At 29.6% G+C, this 15,484-nt stretch overlaps 1 protein-coding gene across 3 annotated transcripts in view; it reads left to right on the top strand.

Moving 5' to 3' along the window:
- The window catches only part of PolrMT (mitochondrial RNA polymerase), a 43,879-nt gene that overhangs the window by 22,284 nt on the left and 6,111 nt on the right, over window positions 1–15,484 (top strand). For all 3 annotated transcript variants that reach the window (XM_043039485.3, XM_071182332.2, XM_043039487.3), the window contains 7 exons: window positions 6,359–6,479; window positions 6,956–7,040; window positions 7,544–7,655; window positions 10,006–10,084; window positions 11,825–12,070; window positions 12,987–13,064; window positions 13,966–14,154. In XM_043039485.3, the coding sequence (XP_042895419.2) occupies window positions 6,359–6,479; window positions 6,956–7,040; window positions 7,544–7,655; window positions 10,006–10,084; window positions 11,825–12,070; window positions 12,987–13,064; window positions 13,966–14,154 (910 nt within the window). The remainder of the gene's footprint in view (window positions 1–6,358; window positions 6,480–6,955; window positions 7,041–7,543; window positions 7,656–10,005; window positions 10,085–11,824; window positions 12,071–12,986; window positions 13,065–13,965; window positions 14,155–15,484) is intronic.

Here is a 15,484-nt window from a genome sequence, read left to right as displayed (position 1 = left end):
TTTCAATGTTGTCCCATTTACAATTAATTTAATTATTATTAATATCACAATGATATATTTTAATTATATCTATTAGAAAGTAAACTTAAAATAATTCAGGCTGTTAATGTTTAACTTTAAAAGTTAATGAAAATAGACATGTTAGTCTAAAGGTGAGTAAAGGCAGCCTTTTAAAAGACAAGTGTGTAAATGCAACCTTTTCAAATTAATTTTTTGTGCAGGCTATAGGCAATGCTTGGGGCTTTTGTTCTTATAAAATTGTTTATTTTAAAAATTCTTTTTAGAGCTATAAGTGTTTTTTTTTTAATTTCAAAATCAGAATTTTTATAGATATGAACATTTTCAAAAAGTTATTTTTATTATTAATTTTCTAGAAAGGATATTTTCATTTTCAAGTTTACATAACTGAAATACACACATATTATCCAGCTAATGTTCAGGTTAATATTTTATAAATAACAGGGTTCCCACGGTCCTTGAGAGTCCTTGAAAGTCCTTGAATTTTTTGTGTGCTAAATTTAGGTCCTTGAAAGTGCTTGAAAAACGTCTTAGGTCCTTGAAAAACTTGATAGGTCCTTGAATTTGTCCAATACTACCGGCGGCCCTTTTTATAAAACACCCGCGATCTTTCTCGTTCTTTCTGTTTTGTTCCCGAGCTCTCTCACGTGGTTTTTAACGCCACCGTTTCTAACCGGGCGTAGCGTCTTGGTGTCTGCCAAGCGCGCGGAGCACAGCAGACAATCAATGCGTTCGGGGCGAGACTCCACTTCATCTTCTGTCGCATATGTTTAGATATTCTTTTTTCGTATCGAAACTGGAATACTCTCGAACTTCGTAACAATATGTACCTTGTAGTTTTCAATAAATTTGCCGTTTTACCGTCCGCACTTGTCCTTACGTTTGCATCATTTCAAAACTTTATTGTAAAGTGTATTCGCAAAAGCACAGCTTCGTATTTGTGTTATGTAGTTTAGATTAGTTATGCCTGGGAAGTGCTATTTTAATCCCCAATGGATGGATAATCAAGCTTATAAAGAATGGATTTTATCGATGCCCGAAAAGAAGTTCTGAGCCAAGTGCCGATTATGCATGAAGGAGATCGATATCGCCAAAATGGAAGAATCTGCTCTGAAATCACACATCAAAGAAAGGTAAAACAAAAAAGCAGTCTCATGCCCCGAGTTCTCTTTTTCCAAAGACATCAACATCTAATTCATCTGGTGTAAATACTCCTTCAACATCGTGTGCCCCATGTGAAACAGAAACTTTAGTGGCCGAGGTAACATTGTCTTCTTATCTGGTCAAAAGGAATGTGCTTGATGCTGAAATTCTCTGGAGTCTGAAGTGCATCACTAGTAATTATTCATGTAACTCCTGTGAAGGGATTAGTAAATTGTTCTCCAAAATGTTTGCTGATAGCTGTATAGCGAGACAATTTTTTTGTAGTGCCACAAAGTGAGCCTATTTGGGCTCCTTTGGATTGGCACTATACTTCAAAGGGATTCTTATAAATGAGCTGAAGAATGTTGATTGCTACACTGTACTCTTTGATGAGACGTTAAATCAGTCTCTACAATATAAGCAGATGGACATTATGGTAAGGAATTGATAATAAAGTTTGCACTAAGTATCTTACCTCCCAATTTATAGCTCATGGAACTGCAGAAAATATTTTGTCCTCTTTTTACAAATGCATGGATGATGGTTAAAAGCTCTCTAAAATACTTCAATTATCCATGGATGGACCCTATGTCAATTGGAAATTCTATTTGAAGCTTCAGTGTGAATTAAAAGAGAAATATTCCCACCAGGTCATATTCATTGGCAGTTGTGGATTACATATAACGAATAATGCTTTTAAACATGGGGAAAATGGGATATGTTCCTTCTAATTTTTATTTTCAGAAAGAATTGTTGCTGCATAACATTTAGAAAAGGTTGTGTAAATTATGGATGAATAATTTCAGAAACGATGTTTAATAGAGAAGAGGAGGGGGTTATGGAATATGGAATACCTAAGATTTAGCTCTGTCTTTCATGCAGCCTTCACATGGAAATACACAGGATTAAAGGATTTCACCATTAACACCTCATTACCATTGGGTATAGATTGTGCTGAAAATGATTTTGTGAATTAATATGTAAAACTAGTAGGGTTATTTTTAAAAAAATATAAATTTTAGTCCTTAATACATATACTCTCTTCTCTCTATATTGGCAAAGCATTTAGGTATTATATTTGAAATTAATTATTGCCACAACAAGCATTGTTGCTTCTAGTAAAATAGAAGAGAATAATTTTTAAAATTGGTCTTAGATTAAGGTCCTTGAAAATTTTGTTGAGGTCCTTGAAAAGTCCTGGAAAGTCCTTGAATTTCAATCTCATCATAGAGTGGGAACCCTGAATAACCAATCAAAATATCATCACCGCCACCCACCCATGAGTTATGTACTGAATTATACATGTAACCCCATTTTTAGAGCTTGGTATTTTAATAGCCATGGTAACAAAATACTATCATATATGCATTTCTTCATGATATACATACTTCATACATACATAATAATTAGGGCTGCAGGTCTGTCACGGCTCGAATTTCTGCAAAATTGTCCTCTTTTTCTCTAAAATCCGCAAATTTCTTAATATGTTTTGATTTACGCGAAAATTGCTTAAAATTTGAATTTTTTTCCATTTTTAATTTATTATTTTTATTTAACAGAATTTTTTACTTTCCTGAAACCTTAAATTAAACATGTGAAATTAGATATTTAGGGGAGTGAATCAATAGCAAAATGACAAGAAAATAGTTCAGAGATAATCACAATCTTGTCAAGTAAGGTGGTCTTTCTATACATAGGGAGGGTAATAGACTGATAGGATTACCTTCCCATCTGTAAGAGTACAAAAGATATTGGAATCACAAAAGGAGGAAAATGTTATAAATCAAATCTTTGACATAAAAATTGGCACACAGGCTATTGCACTGGGCAATGAAATTTCTACTGCCTTTCTACATGTCAAGACAATTTTTTCTGGGCGGCTTGTTGTGATTTCTTAAATAGGGATCAGTTTCTTAGATGAGAGGAAGATAAGGCTTTTGTAACTAGTAGTTTGAATGTAGAATGTTTGAGTTTTCACAGCAATTATTTCTTACCAAGCAACGGTCAAGGAATTGCGCGTTGATGAAGGAAAATGAATCGAGTTTTGGAAATCAAAGACCGAACGCTATCCAAAAGTGGCAATTCGATGTTTGTTGGTGCCTACAAACAGCATGATTGCAGAAAGATCGTTTTCTAAGTATAAAAATTTATTAAGTGATGAAAGACGAAACATGAATGAGAATAATCTGAGAATGTACAAGATTTTGTACCAAAGTTCTGTTCATTTAAATAAAAATTATAATATTGCGCAATTTCCATTATTTGTGCAATTTCTGTCTTTTGCATCATTTATATAGTAAATTTTAATATGTTTAGAATCTGCATAAATTTCGAAATTTCCCGCGACTTTTGGGTCTTTTTTTCGTGACAAACTTGCAGCCCTAATAATATACATACTTTATAGTATACCTACTTGTTTTGTGTGTACTTAATTACCCTTAGTTATTGTATATCAAATGTCGGTAATATTTTTTTCTTACAAATTATGAAGCTTTGTTGTAGGTTAAATTTTTATCTAACATTATTTGTTGTGTATATCAGGTTGAGTAAAAAGTTTTCCGCCAAAGGGAAATACCTCCGTGGCAGTAGCAGCCATTCCCGTGGTAGTTAACTTTTTTTGAAACGGACTTTTGTATTTTAAAGCAGAAAGTTGAAACTACACAACTGTGTAATTTGTTTGTCAAAACTTTATCATCTTGTGCATCAAAAAAGTGTTTAAAATGGAGCTATCACGTAAACAGATCAGACCGATTATGTACTATGAGTTCCGAAATAAACTCAGTGCAACTGAATGCCACAAGAAAATGTGTGAAAGTTTAGGTTTCAATACTGTTTCTTATGAGGATACAGTAAAAGTTTGGTTTCGAAAGTTTAATACTGGGAATTTCAACATTGAAGAAGAACACGTTCTGGCCGCCCTATTGAGTTTGATTGTGACCAGTTAAATCAAATTATTGTTTAAGATAGAAATTTTTCTATACAAAATATTGCGTTAGAGCTTTACGTTTGCCAAAAAACAATAGCAAATACTCTCAAACGCATAAATCTAACATTTAAGTTTAACCGCTGAGTGACTCGCGAACTGACTGCTGAAGACAAGAGCAAGAGAAAAGCGACCTGTTTGGTTCTGCTCAGAGATCAATGAAAAGAGGCGTTCTCGACAGAATTGTGAACTATGATGAAAAATGGATATACTACAACAATACTAGCCTTAAAGGAGGGTGGTCAGCATTTGGGGAATCAGCAAGTTCGGTTGCAAGACGAACGCTAACTAACAAGAAGGTCCTTCTCCGTATCTGGTGGGATTGTCATGGAATTATCTACAAGGAGTCTCTGAAAAGCGGGTAGGCTATCAACAGTACAATATACAGCAATATGCTAATCAAAGTTAGCGATGCGATTCGCGAACAACGAGAAAACGAGTTCAGAAGGAAGGTGATTCTCTTTCATCAAGATAACGCCTGGCCACATGTTAGTGCAATGATTGGCATGACACTCGTTGGAATGGGATTTGATGCAACATCCATCATACAGCCCAGATATGGCGCCTTCGGATTACTATCTGTTTTCATATCTGCAGCTGCATCTTGATGGCACAATCTTCCGTTCAAATGATGAGGTCATAAATGAGGTCGATTGCTTTCTGGACTCGCGCACCCCCCAATTCTTCGCAGAAGGGATTAAAAAGTTGCCAAAACGTTGGCAGACTATTGTTGATTTGAATGGAGATTACTATTCTCATTAGCTTTGCTGATTTTGTATGTATTTGTCATTTTTCAGGACTTTTTTTTTTGGCGGAAAACTTTTTACTCAACCCGATATAATAAATTTTCTTGTTAAATACATTTCCTTGTTAAAGAAATTTTTTCCCATTATTGTATGCCTTAGTTTATTTTGTGTGAATTATTAAAGCGTTTTTTTTTTAATTCTAAAATCAATTATAAATTATTCGTTTCATAAGGAATAGACATAAAAGTGTGAGAAAAAATGAAATTAAATATTTTTTTAACTTTATAGTCTTTATACAAGGTATATATAATTGATAAGCTTGTTAAATCAAAGAAGATTTGTTAGTTGCTAAAATGAAACTTGACTGCTAAGTAGATTTGTCTATGGTAACAAATAAGTTTGTTAACTCATCAGCACAGCACATCATTCTTCAAAAATTTTCTTCAACTTTGTACTTGTTATGAATTAAAAGCACTATTCCTCATTCTACACATGCTAATAAATTTTAATGTGAAGTTATATGAGTTTTTTTCATAGCTAGTATAACTAACAATTATATAAATAAGAATTCCTTTTGACCTTGTCAAGGTAATCTGGATCTTTTTTTCATCTAAATAAAATGGAAAATTCCTACATGAAGTTTCAGACCACATGAAGTAATAGTTAAAATAATAATAATTTTCTTCTCGTTCTCTCGAAAAGAGGTGACCTTTCTCTCTGATTTTTTTTTTTTGTATATTTTATTTAGTAAATTTCTTAATGTGCTTTAAAAAAATTAAGGACAATTTTAAGCCTAAATTCCTTTTCTTTTAAGCTTTAACTTTATATCCTAATGTTAAAGCCTGAGACAACTTTGTCTTCTGATTTTCTTTCATAAAAACTAATACTTAGTTATCTAATTTTTAAAAAGTTGATTGTGCTCGAATTTTTTACTTTGCCATTTAAAATTACATTCTTTTAAATAACTTACAATTCTAAATTCTTTGATTATTAGAATTTTTTGCAAAAAAAAGAAAGTTTTTAATTGTGTGCAAAAAAATTTTCAATTTGCTTATAAAATTCAATGAAATACTGCAAAATTCCCAAAAATAGGAAATTAACCAGTTTAAAATTTTTACTGCTCCCTGCATAAACAATTGAGACAATATTTACCAGATTTGCGGATACCTCCCATATTTTGAGAGTTTAGAATCCGAATGTGTCAAATAAAAATGTTTAGTCAGGGAAAGTTTTCCTTGCTTTGTTTTGTAACTTAAAATATCATCTGCACTAATTAACATATTTAAGGTTAGGCCCTCAGCTCATTTAGATTAAATTTTACTTCCATGAATGTTAATTAGACCAAAAGTCATTCAGGGTGTTCCATTTTTTTCTTCTTTTTTTTTTTGCGCTCTTTGCATTTGAATTTTTCTTGATTTAAATACTCTTTAAAATAATATATTTAAAAAATCCAAAATGTATTTCAAAGGTCTATGACTAAGAAAGAAAAGGCTGTTATTCGTAGACAAAAACAAGAACTGAAGAAAAAGAAATGTGAAATGACAAGCCTTTGGTATGACTGTCTCTACAAACTGAGCATTGCTAACCATGTATGTATTTATAGCAATTTGTTAGTTTTTATAATGCAATTATACATTTTAAATTTTTTTTCCTTTTTAAAAAAGTGAACACTATCACTTGCCTGTATATCAATCATACAAAATTGTTATTCTTCATGCATGTTATTCTTTCTGGTACTTCTATCATATTAATTTATTAGTATTATTTAAATGTCAATTAAATATACATGAATGATGGTTGATGATGTGAATAGAGTTTATAAATAAGAAGATATCTGATTTTATTTTAAAAATTATCAACAGTTGCTACTCCTATTCGGCAGCTATCTCAAAATTGCTGTTATTTAAAAAATAAAAAATGGTCAGTGACTGCTTTTAGAAGTTTCCCTGTATATGTTTTGTAGCTCTCTTTCAAAATGTAACAATACAGACTTATTATGTGTTTTGAATAAATTACATTAATGACTTTCTGTAGGCTTAAACTCTTACTTTTTCAATCTTTATAGTTTCGAGAAACAGTTTTTTGGTTCCCTCACAACTTAGATTTCCGAGGTCGAGTGTATCCAACACCCCCTCACTTTAATCATTTGGGTAAGCAAGAGTTTCGTTTGTATTTTTTATTTAATAAGATTGCATTAAAAGTTCCGTGCAAAATAATTTTTTGTTAAGTTTCCATTGCTATGAACTTTATTTTAATTTTTAAAAATTGATATTTTCTATGCTGTTTTAGTCGGTTTAAATCCAAATGAGGATAGAATATACTTCGTGCTACACACAAATAAAGTTTGACAACTTTTTTAAAGTGCAAAAACAGACTGGTTATTTATTCAGTTCTGTATACAAAAACCTTTCTCAGTTTCGAAAAAAAAAATTTTGATGTTTTTTTGTTTTCTTCTGTCGTTCTGTGTTTAGGCACTAAGGAATGAAACTAGATTAGCGGCGACCATTACAGATAAAATAGCTACCAAACAATCAATTCGTAGTTGTCATGACGTAAAATATAATGTGTGATTTCTGTAAGAAGAAAAAGATAGTTGTTGTAGTTTCTTATTTAAAATTTCAGACTCATAATAAAAGTATAAATTATTACATAGGAAATGATATGGCTAGAAGCATTCTACTCTTTGCTGATGGACAACCTTTAGGGGAAAAGGGTTTGGACTGGTTGAAAATTCATCTCATTAATCTCACAGGATTTAAGAAAAGGTATTAATATTTCTTCATGTTTAATTTCATCATTAGTTTAAAAAAATAATCTTGTAGTATGTAACTGCTTATAAAGGTAAATAAGGCTTAAAGAAATTTTGCAAATTATAAATGAGATAAAAAAGAAGTTAAACTTGGAAAATAAATTGGCATAGATTATAAAATTTATCATTAATTATGACAAGTATGAAAAAATTACTATTAATTAAAATTTGCACTATATTTCAAAGCAAATTTTTCTTTCCAATAAATATTTTTAACAGGGGTTGCCAAAGTTGTTGATATCGACTCTTGGGGTGTCTATCTGATTTTAGAGTTGATGAATGAACACCAATGCTGTTCAATTGTAAAGATTTTTAAAATTAAATGAGGATTTTAAACTATATTTTTTAGAGTCATTGAAAATGGGAATAACCCGAATTGTTAATGGATTATCTAACCACTTTCTGCTGAAGTTGAAAATATTGACCGTCATTTACAAAATGACATCATTGAATTACTAGTTGACATTAAAGCAAATATGCTTTTTAATTATGTAACTGAGTGCATTTTGAACCAATATAAATGTTACGCAAAAATACCCAAAACTTTGTAATGCGACATTTGCCTTTTATAATTGCATTCCCAAGCTCATATATGGTTAAATATAGCTGCAGTCATGATAATTCTATTTCAACAAAGCAGAAATAAATTGAATGTGAAACTTTGAGGTGATTTCAGACTGAAACTAACAAAGTTCAAACCAAACATTGCTAGTCTATCCAAATGTCATCAAGCATTTTCTTTTCATTGATTTATGTAAAAATTTGATTTTGTCTAAACAAATAATTTAAGAAACAGGCTTGTTTTTTATAGAGGGGGTTGATAAGAAAATTATGAAATTTTTGGAGGTTGATGGTCAAAAAGGTTCGACAGCCCATGCTTTATTCTTATACAGATATATTGACACAGCTACCAAAATTTACTATGCTCTTATTTCTGTCATGATTTAAATTCAAACATGTTGTTCGTTTTCTACTAATATACATAATTTAAGAATAGATTATTTACTATTTATTATATAGTAGTTATTCTATATGATGTACACTGCACATTTAAAAAAAAATTACATTGCACACTTGTCTACTATGCACCCATATTTTCCTTTTTAATTACATGAAATCAACATACATTGTTATGAGTGACGTCAAAGCTATTGCACGTGAGTCATTTTATTGCTCTTTTAACATTAAATATGTGTATTTACATATTACGTCAAGATCAGTATAACGATGATTCTATCTTCCTTGAGGAATTACTCTTATAACAGCCTTTTATTGTATTACTAAATAAAAAAGTAAGACTCAAACATAAAATAAAATTTAAGATGTTTGATTTCATTTAAAATAATCAAATCGATACATTTTTTTTAAAAACTCCAGAATATTTTATTTTTATCTATTTTGAAAAAAGTTTTAAAAAAATTTTAAAACTGTTTTGAAAATTTTTTAAAAAACTTATTCATGTTATTTAAAGTATGTTACACCTTTTAAAATTAATTTTATTTCTTTCACAAATGAAAATTGTAGTTTTAGAATATATTAAGCATAACTTGTTAAAAAGTTTTTTCATTCAACATGTAATGTCATGCAGAAACTATATTATTGTTAATACTTTTTTTGTATCTCTTTTTTTCTTTTGTTATTCATTAAAATTCCTAAAATTACTTACGAGTGGAACAATTCATATATTGCATAATAGCATGCTAAAAATATCTTCTTTTGTAATCTCTAATAATTTTTTTCTTCTTGTATTAGCAGCTATGAAATCATTAGTTTATTAACCCTTTGATGCAAGTGGGACAGCGGTGTCCCTTTTATATATTTTTTTCTGATGCTCTTATTACAAGCAAAATATATTTTGGTATTTTTTAATTATAAAAAGTAGTCTAAAAATTACTAAAAAAATCTGTTTAATTATCGGAATTATGTTTGTAAATTAGAGAAATTTCAATAGTCAAGAAATGTGTCTGTTAGATTTAAATAAATATGAATTTTAAAAATTCTTGTTTGGAAGTAGGTTAGGTGTGGAAGATTTAACATTTAATAAAGAAAAATGCAGCAGTGTTTCAGGCTGTGTTACATAACCATAAATTATTAAAATGTTAAAAATATGTTCGATGAAAATTCTGCTGCAAGGGGTTAATACGGAAAAATAATTAAAATAACTACTAATTTCTTTTCAAATTCTACAAACACATATTTGAGGGAACTTATATGATTTTCTTAAATTTCTTTTTCATATTTATCAAATTTTAGTTAAATTTGATATTTTTTGTTTTGTTTAGTTAGAAAATTTTTGTTTTTTTTAGAGAGCCTAATGAAGAACGTCTGAAGTATGCTGATGTAGTCATGCCAGAAATACTTGATTCAGCTGATCATCCTTTTGAGGTGCTTGAAATTAATAATCTTTAATGTATTCTTTAGTATAAAAAATTCGCAAAATATTAGTTATTCCTCTTATGTGACAAAACTTTTTTTTTACATGAAAGCTTTTTAATTTATAATTTTATTTATTTAAACAATCAAAGTAATTTACAATCAAAGTTAAACATAAAATGTATTAACCACAACAAATTCATACTTGTAGTCAGTAAATACTATTTAATTTTATTTTATTTATGATTCTCTTTTTAATGAGGTTCTATTTAACAACAGTTTCTATCCAAAGATATTATTCTACACCTTTGGTTCATCCATTGCTCAAAACTTTCGCTCTAGAGTGACGCTACAAAACTCTACTGCTAAAAAACTTTCTGTTTTTAAATAACTGTGTCTCTTTTTAGTTAAGAACATTTTATACATGTTACTTCTTTTAATATTTTTTAACTATTGGATTATTGCAAAGCTTATCTTTCAATTATCTTAAGAAAAAAATGTTTTATTCATTAATTTTTTACAAGTAAATGCCATTATTGAAGAAAATAACACTTTTTGTTGTTTATTACTGTTTTAAATTCTGAGTTTATTCCTATAATTTTAGTATATACTTGTACTTACAAATGTGATTTGTATAATCGAAGAAAGTTTATAATACACTACCAAACATATTAATTTATGTCATTCATGAGCAAAATTCAAAAATTTTCATGCAATTTTTGATGGTTCTTCAATAATTATTGAATAGATTTTTTGTATTTATTACATTATATTATGAATTTTTAAATTACTATTTAAAAATATAACTTAATAGTAATATTTGATGACTTAGTTTAGAAAAAGAGTAATGTTGAATAGAACAAGATATTATTTGGATCACTTGAGATTGAAATTAAGATGACCAAATCAATAATGTTAAGCTGGTAAAAAAAGTACTGTAATACAGTAAAAATAGTGTAAACTAAATAAATGTGTTTACTGGATACTACACCCCTTTTGCATTGATTCAAGTGTGATACCAGACTTAAATATCTTTCACCGAAATACCTATTATAATTTTTGACCACTGCAATAAGTCTGTTTAAGTAAATCCAGCATGATATTAAAGTGATGTATTGAAAATCTGTAAAAGTATGAAGTGATGAAACTTTGGCTTAAAAAATTGCATTTTTTTGTATTGAAAAATATGTTTCCTTCAAAATGTTTTGTTTTAAATAATTTTCACATTCAGTTAAGAGTATTTTTTATTTTGATTGCAATTTAAAAACTCTTAAAAAATAAATATTTTTATATATTTTTTAAAGAGTATTTTCATATTTCGTTAAGGCTGTATTTTTTTTATTTTTGAAAAATAGACTAGTTTTAGAATGTCTTGTTCTAAATATTTTCCATATTCAGGATGCCCACTAAAGTCGGTAACCACCCTCATAACTTTCAAATAGCTGCTGTCATCACTATAAGTAGTGTGAATAGACTCATTATAGATATTAATGCCGAAAACAAAATGTCTGAAGCATGCATTTGTTTGTCCACAACTTCCTTATTAAAATGGAAAAATTAATTAGTTGTCAACAAATACCTTTATTTTTAAGTACAATACTTAAAATAAGTTATAATCTCGCTAAATTACTTCTTGATCCTGGTCTTGAATAACTGTATAGTTTAATCGATATTATCAATATTTCACCCAATGTCTTATGTTTTCAATATATTTTTTATTACTTGTTCTTCATTTTTATTAATGCATTGTAGGGTAGGCAATGGTGGAAAACATCAGACAAACCATGGCAAACGCTTGCTTGCTGCAAAGAAATTGCAAATGCAATAAGGCATCCGAACCCTGCAGAATATGTATCACATTTTCCTATTCATCAAGACGGTTCTTGTAATGGCTTACAACATTATGCTGCTTTAGGGAGAGATGAATTGGGGGCAATTGAAGTTAATTTACACCCGTCTACAGCACCACAAGATGTTTATAGTGGAGTTGCTGCACTGGTATACTTTATTTACATCTATCTATATCAGTGGTTACCAACTCGCAGGCCACATCCGGCCTGCGAAGACTTCTTTTGTGGCCGGCAACTAAAATATATTAGTAGTCGTTTTCTTAGAACAATTTTCGTAAGAAATGTATATGGGTTTAATATACTTTTCTTTCGCTTTAAGAAACCTAATTTCTTCATTTCTGTGAAATTTAAGATACCAACGGTGCAAAGAAATATCTTTCTCAGGTTTTGCATCCAAGAAAATATTTACTCAAATACAAAAATAATCATGTATGTTGCTCTTTTTTATTTCATTTTTTTGTATTTTTTGAATATAATTTAGCATTTGCGTATCAGAAATTTTCTCTAAGAAATTCTCCCATTTAACTTTTTGAAACCACTCATTTTAGACGAAATTATTTACATTTGTAAATTTTAAAACGCATAGAAGAGAGGATGAATATTATGTTTTATTTAAATTTCTTGAATTGAAAATTGCATGAGCGGAAAAGAAAAAAATAATTAATTTCAGATGCTCGAGAGTTTTTTTGTTGCTATAATTCCTAAAAAGTCAAAAAAATATTAATTTATAACAGAATTAAATCTAAAAGAAAAAAAAATCTTGTCACTAAGTTTTTGATTAAGAGAAGATTAAAAATTATGCGTAACAAGCATTATTGGTAATGCTTGTTATTTTGATTTTTAATATTAAAAAAACTTTGATGAAAATCTGCGGTAAAATTTAATGTTCCTTCAAGTATAAGAGTCCTGTATAAAATTTTGATAAAGTTGCGGCCCGCCATATGACTGGTGTTTTTAATTGCGGCCCCCTTTCACATGTAAGTTGGAAACCCCTGATCTATATAGTAGATTTTTACATTGTATTCTCAAATATTTTTTTTCTTTAATGCAAATAAATTTTGTAGGTTGAGAAGGAAAGAGCTCGGGAAGCAAAAGAAGGTTTAGAAGTAGCTAAACAGCTAGAAGGATTTGTAAAAAGAAAAGTAATTCATTGATACTTTTTGACTTTTTTTTATATCCTTGCATGTATCATAAAAAAATAGCTCTATGTTAATAATTGCAGCTATATAATAATTGCATACCTTTATGAAACACAAAGTAATATATATTATATTAATAATACCTGTATTACACTAGGGCAGTGGATGCATGCCTTGAAATACATCTGATGACGATAAATTGCTGATTTTTAAGGAAATAAAGTACTTTGAGCTATCTTCGGTGCTATGAAAATAAATGATGTTTAACAGATTCGATACAATCATGAATTGTGCAGAAAATTTAATCAACCAAACATCATTGCAATTATTAAATCTTATAGAGTAAAATGTTTAAACCAAATTTATAAAGAAGATATTGCTAACCCAGTTAATAATGATTTTTAACAGAACTTTTGGTTAATTTACTTGTATACTTTAAAAAGTATGTTGATGGTATGTTATGACTAATATGAGGTGGATTGACTCTATAGAAAAAGATCTTAAAATCATGTGCATTGACAGATTGAAAACCTTTCCTCAAATAGCACCATATAGTGATGGCTTTGACTTGTACTAGGGTGTTATTCTGTCAAATAAGCTATAATTAATTGATCATTTTGCATTTGGGCCAAGTCCTATAAAAAAAATTTTCCTTCATTCACAAGTGTCTCAATAAATAAAAAAGAAAAAACTAGTTCATTGGCAGGAGAAATAAAGGACATTTTAAGGTATGGCTAATGCTTATACAGTTAATGTAATTTTTAAAAGTTGTTAGATAGACTTAAATATCTTCAATATAGTTATCCCTTTATTATTTGAAAGTGATAAGTTTTTGTTCTTTTTTTTTTTTTTTTACAAACTTTTGCTTGTTACTGCTCAGTCTTTTATCAAGTCTAAATTGCAGGTTGTGAAACAAACTGTTATGACTTTTGTATATGGCGTTACACCCTATGGAGCCAAATTGCAGATTTTAAAACAACTCAAAGATATACCAGAGTTTCCTGAGAAATATTACCATGAAGCTGCCATTTATTTGATGAAGAAAACATTCTTTAGTATCAGGGAAATGTTTACTGCTACTAAGCAAATTCAGGTATATTTATGAATAATTACTTATAGCAGTGCTCTTTTTACTAATCGATGTACAAAATAGTATTCTTTTTTTTTACTATTCTATTTAATTGCTATTCTATTTCAAATTATTACCCGACATTCTTTTTGCCCTCAATACATATCTATACAGTGAAACCTCGGATAAATGGACACTCTTGGGACAGAAAAAAAATATTTTTAGAACAATTATGATGATATAGAAACAATTAAATAAACTATAACAACCATTTAAATTGATATTTATTTAAACTTAACAAAAGTGTAATACAGTGTAAAAAGAAAGGTGTGATAGACGTTTGTTTTAAGCCTTATATTTTGATGGTACATTTTAAAATCATTTAGCAAGTTATTCCACAATTTTTAGATATATAAAAATGTCTTATTCCCTCAATGCAAATTTGAGCATCACTTCAAGTTTTAACTTTTGGTTCTTTTATGAAAACACCAATTGAGTATCAGTTTCTTCATTTTCATTCTCAATGTAATTATTTGAAACTATTTTGTCCATATTTAAATCTTTCTTTTGACATTCAATATTTAAATCATTCATAACACTTTTTCCAGTCACGCAAATTATTATCATTATTATTTTTTTGACGCCCGGTGGCTGAGCGGTAGCGCTTCGCACTGTCGTGCCACAGGTCCCTGGTTCAATCCTTGGGTCGGGCAAGGTTGACTCAGCCTTTCATCCCTTCAGTGGGTCGATAAATGAGTACCAAGCATGCTTGGGAACTAAACACTGGGGGTTCCGCGTTTGGCTGACCACCTGACCGGAACATCTGCTCCTGCACCCCAGAGCCCAAGGTCAAGAAAACTGAAATGGGCACAGTAGGCCTTGACCCTCTTGGGCTGTCGCGCCGCTGAGTTTAGTTATTATTTTTTTGATTTGGAAAGGTGATGATCAGAATTTGTGGCACCTATGGCATTTGCAAGGAAATTTCTATGTGGTGTATTAAAATAGTTGAGAATTTTACCTTTTTCCAGACCACAATTATCCACAAAGAAACTTGTAACAGTTCAATTTTTCTTTTTCTTTCCTCCCCATTGCTTGATAGGAAATGTAACAATACATTTTTGAAGTTTAAACTCTCATGCATAGAAAAAGAAAATCTTCCGAGGCAGCAGGTCCTAGAGAGTTATTGAATTTACAATGGATCATTTGTCAAGAGGCTAAATAAATGTTTAATTTATATGAATGACTCCACCGTATAAATCAACTACCATAACTAGATTTCTGTTATTATTTTTTTTATTAACTCAGCTATCTTAAGAACAGGGGCCAAATTGATTGAAAGCAGAATTTGTCGGGT

Source organism: Parasteatoda tepidariorum, chromosome 3 (assembly GCF_982258835.1).
Source record: "Parasteatoda tepidariorum strain Cologne lab strain chromosome 3, Ptep-v5.0, whole genome shotgun sequence".
Classification (NCBI taxonomy): Eukaryota; Metazoa; Arthropoda; class Arachnida; order Araneae; family Theridiidae; genus Parasteatoda; species Parasteatoda tepidariorum.
This window is presented reverse-complemented; position numbering and strand designations above follow the sequence as displayed.